This window comes from Arachis ipaensis, chromosome B09 (assembly GCF_000816755.2).
Source record: "Arachis ipaensis cultivar K30076 chromosome B09, Araip1.1, whole genome shotgun sequence".
In the NCBI taxonomy this organism is placed as follows: domain Eukaryota; kingdom Viridiplantae; phylum Streptophyta; class Magnoliopsida; order Fabales; family Fabaceae; genus Arachis; species Arachis ipaensis.
Genome location: NC_029793.2, coordinates 8,775,914 through 8,785,176, shown reverse-complemented (window position 1 = coordinate 8,785,176; position 9,263 = coordinate 8,775,914). Strand labels below are relative to the sequence as shown.

Sequence of the window (9,263 nt, the reverse complement as noted above, 5' to 3'; positions counted from 1 at the left end):
CACATTAGATATGGTTGTCTTGCCAATTCCGGGCATGCCCCAAATCCCAATGACTTTGTATTTTTTCATTAAAATTTCTACAATTTTGCATATTTCGTCGGTTCCAACAAGGTCATTTAGCTCAATAGGTCTCTGCAGGCATCGCTTTTGCAATACATCATTCACAATATTCTCGATGCGTTGGGGCTCATCCCTCGCATGCATAAACCAAAAAACATGAAAGAAAAGGATATATTAAGAACTAACGATAGATAGATTCTATAAGAAATAAGATACCGTTGCTTGCTATTATGGGCTGGACCATGAGCATGTGGGTCGGGTTAGGTTGCTCCAACGGATAAGATCTGGGGATGGCTCTCCTTCAGCGCCGCTAGGGAGACCTTGCGTATTGGAGGTCCATGGCAACAAGCTCGGTGTGGGAGAAGATGGAGGCTGCCGAGTCGTGCACGCTGAAGGTGGTGAGGCACGGCGTCATTTGTGCAGGTTGGAGGCAGTGGACTCGGAGCAGTGCGAAGGTGCCATCCGCGATGAAGAAGAAGGCTATACTACGTTCAACGGTGGAGAAAACTTGAGGTGGATGTTGACCGAGGGTGAAGTAATTCCAATGCCAGCTGGTAGTGCGTCGGGTATGGGCGCTGCTACTGGTGAGAAGAAGGTTGGAAGAGGAGCCAAATCGGTGGTGGCAGGGGCTTATAGGTTGGAAAAACAGGTTGTTAGGGTGGAGGGGGCTGTGACATTATTGGAGGAGGTACAAGGGGACGAGGATGCGAACGTGAACATAGGGACTGACGATAGACACAGTAATGGTGCCGATCATCAAACCGGTGGTGGTGCTAATGTAGATTTAGCAAATGAAGGCCTCGGAATTGGTTCATTTAGCGACAGAAATTTGCTGGTTCAAATGTGGAGGAGGGTTAAAGTGACAGAGACAACCATAAAGGGGAGCAAGGACATGCCAACGAGGACAGTAGTAATGAGGGTGTAAATTTGGATGGGCAACTGTTAAAAAAACCAAAAGACTTGGGAGTTAGTGAAAGAATCAGGAGCAATGCTATTTAATGAAGAAGATGACATTATGGCTATCCTCCAAGAATAGAATGAAAAAATTGTTCAAAAAAGAAGATTGGCAAAACAAAGGGCTAAAGCAAGAGGGAGCAGACTCAAAAATCATAATAAGGTGTGTAATAATAATTTAAAATAATTGTTAGTTCATGAAATGTTAGGGGGTTAAGGGGTAATGAAAAGTTGAGAATGGTGAAAGAACTTAAGAAGAAACATAGGTTGAATATGTTAGGTTTGGTAGAGACTAAAAGACAATTAGTAACAAGGTTTGATGTTATGAAAATCTGGGGGAATAGTTGTGTGGAGTGGGAGTATATGGGGCCTGACGGTGCATCTGGTGGGTTGTTGTTAATGTGGGATGATGGTTTCTTTAAAATGAGAAATTGCTATAAAGGTGAACGATGGTTATGTGTTGAAGGGATACTGTCGGAGAATCCTATTAGCTGTGTTTTTTTTTTATTTATGGTGCTTATACTAGAGATGAGAAACTTGTTGTGTAGGAGGAGTTGAGTTACGTGGCTGGTTTGTGTCCAGGCGCCTGTTGTTTTTTGGGGGGGCTTTAATGAGATTGCACAGGTGGAAGAAAGGCGAGGCTCAGATAGATTACCTATGTCAGTACAAAATTTTAAGAATTGGATAAATGACATGGGTTTGGTGGACTTACCGATTACTGACCGTAAGTTTACATGGTTCAGAGGACAGTCCTATAGCCGTATTGATAGAGCGTTGGTTAGCTTGGAATGGCTTAAGGTATTTCCAGTGATTCACTTGAGAGGTGGTCCATAGGGTTTGTCAGATCACTGCCCTATTATAGTGGAAGATAAGAGGCTAAGGGACAGACCGAGGCCATTTCGAAGTATAGATTCGTGGTTTACACATGAAGGATTTCTAAGGATAGTTAAGGAGGAATGGAGAGGGTTAGAAGAGGTACAATTCACCGATAAACTGAAGGCGTTGACGGTTCCTTTGGAAAGATGGCATAGAGACAACTTTGGTGATATGGACAAGAAAATTATGAAGTTTGAGGAAGAGATTAAGAAGATTGATGACATGGTTGGTAATGAGAGTTATGATGGGACAGTGGAAGTAAGAAGGAAGGCGCTAATTACTTGTTGCGAGAAATGGTATGTGAGGAAAGAACAACATTGGAAGCAGATGTCGAGGTCGAGGCATGCGAGGGACATGGATAAAAACATGAGATATTTCCACAACTTAGCTTCTGCAAGAAGGAGAAATAATAGGATTGATACTCTGGTTATTAATGAAAGATTGATAAGGAATCAAGCTAGGATTATTAAGATTGCCATCAGGGAGTTTTATAAGGGCTTATATCATCAAGAGAGGTCTCCTATGGTGGGTTTCAGAGATGGTTTGGTGGAAAGGATTAGCAAGGAGGATGCTTTGGCTTTAGAGATGCTACCGTCACCTAAGGAGGTTAGAGAGGCAGTGTGGGATTGTGAATCTTCCAAGGCTCCAGGAAGTGACGATTACAACATGAATTTCATAAAGAAGTGCTGGAATAAAATTGGCTCGGAGTTCACGGCAGCGGTACTGGTTTTTTTCCAATCTTCTAGGTTGTCATCAGATGCTAATGTCACTTGGGTGGCGCTGGCCCCCAAGTTTACTGGTGTTAAGAAAATCAAAGATCTGCGTTCGATAAGCATAGTGGGGTGTATGTATAAGGTAATCTCGAAGATGCTGGTTAGGAGAATGAGAGATGTTATGCCTGGGTTAGTGGGTGAGACGCAGAGCGCTTTTGTCAAGGGTCGGAAGATTCATGATTCCAAGTTTACTGGTGCTAAGGAAATCAAAGACCTGCGACCAATTAGCATGGTGGGGTGTGTGTATAAGGTGATCTCGAAGTTGCTGGTGAGGAGAATGCGAGCAATTATGCCAGGGCTAGTAGGTGAGACACAGAGTGTTTTTGTCAAAGGTCGAAAGATTCATGATGGGACCCTTATCGCATGTTTAGTGGATAGTGGATCAAACAGAGGAAGAAATAAGCGACAATAATAAAGCTAGACTTCCAGAAAGCATATGACAGAGTCAAGTGGAGTTTTGTAGACCTTGTATTGCAGAAGATGGGATTTAAACGAAGATGGATGGGATGGATTATGGAGTGTGTCAGTATGTGCTCTCTGTCAGTATTGATAAATGGTTCGCCGTCCAAGCCGTTCAAGATGGAAAGGGGTCTGCGACAAGGTGATCTTTTGCCCCTATTTTTGTTTGTACTTTTTGTTGATGTCCTACATAGGATGATTGGAGAGGCTGTTAGAAATGGTCGCATATCACCATTGTTGGTTGGGAGAGATCATATTGAGTTATCGCATCTTCAGTTTGCAGATGATACTGTTTTATTCTGTCCTCCGGAGGAAGAGACGATCAAGAATTACAGGAGGCTGCTTCGTTGCTTTGAGTTGATGTCAGGTTTAAGTATTAACTTTGATAAATCTAGCTTGATTCCTATTAACTGTGATGAGCAATGGGTACAACGTATGTGCAGTGTGTTGGCCTGTAAGCAAGCCACTCTTCCAGTTAAATATCTGGGCATCTCGCTAGGAGCAAACCCAAGAATGGTTAAGACGTGGAAGCTAGTAATAGACAAAGTGAAGGAGAAGCTTAGCCTCTGGAAGGCCAAGGTACTCAATAAGGTCGGTAAGTTGGTGCTTATCAAATCTGTATTGAATAGCCTTCCAGTTTATTATTTGAGCTTGTATAAGATGCCAAAGGCTGTTGCAGAGAAACTAATTTCCTTGCCGAGGAGATTTCTATGGAGTAAAGAGGATGGGAGGAATGCTATGGCTTTGGTTAAGTGGAAAATGGTACAGGCTCCTAAAAAGTTAGGCGGGTTGGGAGTTGGGGATACTATGATACGAAACACAGCTCTTCTGTTTGAATAGTGGTGGCGATTCTCTAAAGGAGAGTGTTCATTGTGGATGAAGGTGGTTTGCGCCTGTAACAACCTGAATCCAAATGAGCTTCTGTCCTCACAGGAATTACCTATTCGGGGGGTTCGTGGAAGGATATTTGTCAGTTATAGTTCAAGAATCAAGAAGTCAGACAGAAGATGATTACTGGGTTATCCATGGAGGTGGGTGACGTGAGACGAATTCGGTTTTGGGAGGATGTCTGGATTCATGGAGGTTCTTTGAAATATCGCTTTCCAAAGCTCTTCTCAATTTCAAACCAAACAGAATCAGTGATAGGGGATTGTGGGTTTTGGGATGGGTTAGTTTGGATATGAAATTTCCAGTGGAGGAGAGAACTATTCCAATGGGAGTTGGATCTAGTGAACTAGTTTCACTACACTTTGAGGCTAGTCAAACTTGAATATGGAAGAAAGGATAGAGTTGTTTGGAAATATGATAAAAAAAAAATTTTCTCTAATAAATCATTTGTGCAGGTGTTGCAGGTGGAAATGGTCCCAGATATAACAAGCTACAACTTTATTAGGACTATTTGGAAAGGTCTTGTCCCACTTAGAGTGGAGTTGTTTGTCTGGTTTGCCCTGACTGGCAGGGTCAATACGAAGGAGAGACTGAGTCGGTTTGGGGTCATTCACCAACAAGATACTTTATGTGTTTTATGTAATAATGGTATTGAATGTGGCCACTACTTATTTTTTGGCTGTATTTTTTCTTGGCAGGTATGGTGTGCTTGGTTATCATATGTTGGTATGCAATGGGCTTGTCCGGGTACGGTAAATGAGCACTTCCAAAGTTGGACTGAGATCTCAAATAGAAAATATGAGTGAAAGAGATGGATCGTGTGCTTTTGTGTGATCATTTGGAACATATGATTGGAACGAAATCGGAGGATTTTTCAGAACAAAGGAAAAGGGGTTGGAGAGATTATCAACATGTCCTTTTTGAGTTACAAGGAGTGGTTAGGTGCAGACCCCTTCTGTTATTGATGGCAATGCGGGAGATGACAAAGGGATATCTATGTTTGCTTTATTTGCTTTGCTTATTTTTCATTAGTTTATTTGTTATTCCTATGTTGTTGTCCTCTATGCTCCACTTAGCTTGTTGTGTTGAGCTTCTCTTTCAAAAAAAAAAAATTTTTTTTTACTAATATAACAATACTACATACGTTGTATTTATATAATATTTTTGTATAATTTAGTTTGAGATAATGTTCAAAATAGTTCTTAAATTTTCAAATGCAAATTAAAATAGTCTCACATTTCATAAAAGATCATACAAGTCTCTCAAATTAGATATTGCGAATTTTTATTCGTCTCTAACTCAAATTTTCATTAATACACTAAGTGCTAATATGTCATTTCAACTAGGGGTGGCAACGGGGCGGGTTTTTGCTCTACCCGATCCCGCCCCGCCTTACAATAATCCGCATAAAATCCGCCCATCTTCTACCCGCGGGTAGTAAATGGTTGAACCCTAACCCGTTTCCGCGAGTACCTGTCCCGCCCCTATAATTATTAAAATCTAATAAATAAAATTAAATTTCAAAATTTATATAACCATCATCAGATACATAACATAAATTAAAGTAAAATTTTAAATATGATACAATAGGGGGATGCTACACATCCATGTAACCATATAACCAAGTTGGCCCAATACAAAAAAAACCCAATACCATTAAATGAAATGTGAAATACACGCACCCAACACACACGAAAATCGCTCTTGCCCAATGGTTCTTCTCCCCCACGCTTCTTCTTCTTCTTCTTCTTCTTCTCACGCTCGTTTACGCACGGAGCGTCTTCTTCTTCTTCACCTTCTTCTTCGCGTTCCTCTTTCTCCTCCTTTTTTCGCGTTTCTTCTTCTTCACGTGTTTTTTCCTTATCGTCATTCTTTTGTTGTTGTTGCTGCTGTATTTTTTTGTCTTTTCCTCCTTTTCTCTCTGGTGAAGAAGCAGTAGAAGGTGAGGAAAAAGAGTTTTGAATAGTGCAGAATGAACCGAACATAGTACTCATGGTGAACCGAATACATTACTCATGGTGAATCGAACATAGTACTAATGGTGAACCGAACACAATACAATTGTATAGTACTGAGTGAACGAAACATAATCCATTATATAAAATCAAATTCAAATAGTTTTCTGCAAAATGAACCGAACACAGTACTCATGGTGAACCGAAACACAGTACTCATGGTGAATCGAACACAGTACTCATGATGAAACAATTGTATAATACTGAGTGAACAAAACATAATCCATTATATAAAATCAAATTCAAATAACTCTGCCTACAATTTACATATTATCAATTCAATTCAATTCAGTACACCTCCGTCCATTTAATTCAATTCAAATTAGCAATTGCATTCCATTCAATTCGATTCAAAATTGAATAATCCAAACTTTGTCAGTTTGATTCATTTCAGAAGAGTAATCCAAATTGCTCTCCTGATTTGAAGTTGAGTCATTTATTGTTTAAATTCAGAAGTGCAGATCGATTAAACTTAAATTTCAAAATTTATATAACCATCACCAGATACATAACATAAATTAAAGTAAAATTTTAAATAGGATACAATATTATCAATCATTTTACTAATTATTTTACATATATTACACATATTAGATATTAAAATTATATATTATATATATACCGGGGCGGGTAGTACCTAAACCCGGCCCCGCTCCGTCCCGCCCAAGAACCCGTCCCGAGCGGGTAGGGATGGGGTGGGTACCCACGGATTCGGATGGTGTTGCCATCCCTAATTTCAACATTAAAGTGAAGTGAATACTACTATATGGATATGATCAAAATAGTATCTCAAATTAGTTAATTAAATTTAATTTAATCTCTCTTTTAATACTAAATTATAAGCCCTAGAATTACATTAACATTTTCATTTTCTCTTCTTGGATGATTTTATTTAAAGTTTAGGGTTTAGTATTGAAGGTTTATTGCAAAGGTGAAACTAAGGTTCTGAAAATCAGAGCGGACCGGCCGGTTTGATCGGGTTAACCGGAAATCAGTCATTTAGCCGGTCCGATTAACTTTTAGAATCATTTAGCAAAAATTGGTTGAATCGATGGTTAACCAGCGAACCGAGCGAATCGGCCGATTTTTTTAAGTCCCGGTTCGCTGATCCAACAATCAAAACGGTGTCGTTTTGATTCCAGAGAAACACAAGTCCAGTGCTGAATTACACCCCCTCCCCTTTCTCTCTCACAAACACAGCCTCACCAACCCTAGATTCTCCTAAACCCTATCAGAGCCACCATCACCATCCCCCTTTTCGTTCATTCTGCTTTTCTCCTCGCGTCGCTAGAAGCTAAGGTCGGTTGGGGGCTGTTATTGGCGTCGCCGTTTCCGTGTTCGAGCTCTCTCTGTCACGGCTTTTCTGCTCCTTCACCGTTGGTCGTCACCGCTTCTCCGCTCCTTGTCGTGAGTCGTCGCTGCTTCTCCCCTCCTTGCCGTGCATCGTTTCTGTTTCTCTCATCCTTGCCATTTTTGGCTGTGGCCCCTTCTCTGCTCCCCGCCAATCTTGTTGTCGCTGCTTCTCTACTCCGCACCGTGTCTCACTGTCGTTGCTTTTCTGTTTCACGCTACTGAAGTTCCCAATTTGAATTTCTCTGTCTCTCTGCTCTCTGGCTCTATGCTATCTTTTCCTCCCTTTTGCTGCCAATCCAAATAACGTAAAAACCTCTCCTTTATCCTCTTCAATAATGTTCATTTTGTTGTAATTGTATTATATTGTTTTATTCTTCGTTTTGTTCTGAATATACATATGATGTATTATTGATGATTCTGCTAAGTTTTGAGGGATTTTTTTTTTATTTTGTTTGAATTCAGTCAGTTGATGTTGAATTAATTCTACTGAGATGGAGTTATAAATTAATTTTTTTTTAAGTTTAATTTATTAATTATGCTGAGAATGATTTTTGCTGAGATTGATATGAATTAATTCTACTGAGATTGAGTTATAAATCCAAGAGAAAAGGACAAATAGGTCCCTGACCTTTTGTCCCGCAGACATTTTCGTCCCTGACCATTGAAAAATACTTTTAAGTCCCTGACCTTCACAAAACTTGGACGAATCAATCCCTGACGGAAACATTTGGACGAATCAGTCCCTGACGGAGGCATTTAGACGGAGGGACTGATCCGTCCAAATTTTGTGAAGGTCAGGGACTTAAAAGTATTTTTCAATGGTTAGGGACGAAAATGTCCGCGGAACAAAAGGTCAGGGACCTATTTATCCGTTTCTCTAAATCCAATCTGTTTTACTTGTTATTTTGCTGTCATTGATTCAAAAGAGAAACATGGCTACAATTCTGCATTGGATTTACTATCTGGCTTCAAAATAAGGGTTGGGTGAAGTTCCGACAAGGAGATGGTTTACTCATAGAAAAAGAGAATGAAATTAAGAAGCAAAAACCAAAAAGATTACCTAATTTATGAAAATGAAAAACTCAGGAATGAAAACCTAATTTATAAAGGATATTTATGCTTCTTTATTGTGTTTTTGTTTTGTTTAGTTAATTTTATTGTTCAATTTTTTTATGTCCTGAGCTTCTTACTGTGATGTGGAATTGCTTCTTCTAGCTCAAATTGTATATTATACTGATTTCTTTTCCACCTTGCACCATACTAAAATTTGTGGCCTCAAATTTTGGTTGCCTATCTTCTGTTGTTATATCTGAAAATGATATTGTTTGAATAGGATTAGAAGTTCTATTGCTAATGTGTTATATATACATGAAGATTGAAAAACTGATATTGTTTAATTCATACAATGCTTTAATTGTTCTGTACCCTATCTCACAATATATGTTACTTTTTAATAATTTTATGTTATATTTAATTAAATCGATTCAATCACGGTTGAATTTCAGTTAAACTATTAAACTATTGAACCTGTTACTTGACCGATTTATTGACCGGTCCAGTTCTCGCAACCTTGGATGAAACTCGTTTTACTTAATAATTAAAGGGTCTTTAATTGTAATTCTCATGGCAATGTGCAAGCAAGCATTTCATTGCAGCTGGTTCATTCATGCCTTTCTCCGGCCAAATATAAACTAACTTTCCAAAAATGAATTTGTAGCAATAACAACTAATTATTTAGGCATAAGAAAAGAGCTAGCTTAATAACTCTTTGTTAATATTGATGATATGCATTTGTGTCCATACTCCATATATCGGGTCGGTATCTAGAAATTAAAAAACCCTTTAATTATATATCAACACAGATAGATTACGTATACGTACTCAA

The 9,263-nt window shown here is 39.2% G+C and overlaps 1 protein-coding gene across 1 annotated transcript; it reads left to right on the top strand.

Moving 5' to 3' along the window:
* On the top strand, nt 1,252-3,075 carry LOC107614934. Its single transcript, XM_016317059.1, has 2 exons — nt 1,252-1,456; nt 1,946-3,075. The coding sequence occupies exons 1-2, from the start codon at nt 1,252-1,254 to the stop codon at nt 3,073-3,075; spliced, it is 1,335 nt and encodes a 444-aa protein (XP_016172545.1).

Bases quoted from the DNA above. Each gene is read 5' to 3' on its own strand.
- LOC107614934 (XM_016317059.1), top strand. From the start codon at position 1,252: ATGGTGAAAGAACTTAAGAAGAAACATAGGTTGAATATGTTAGGTTTG. The intron at 1,457-1,945 runs GTGAACGATGGT...TTACACATGAAG, and splicing joins AATGAGAAATTGCTATAAAG to GATTTCTAAGGATAGTTAAG.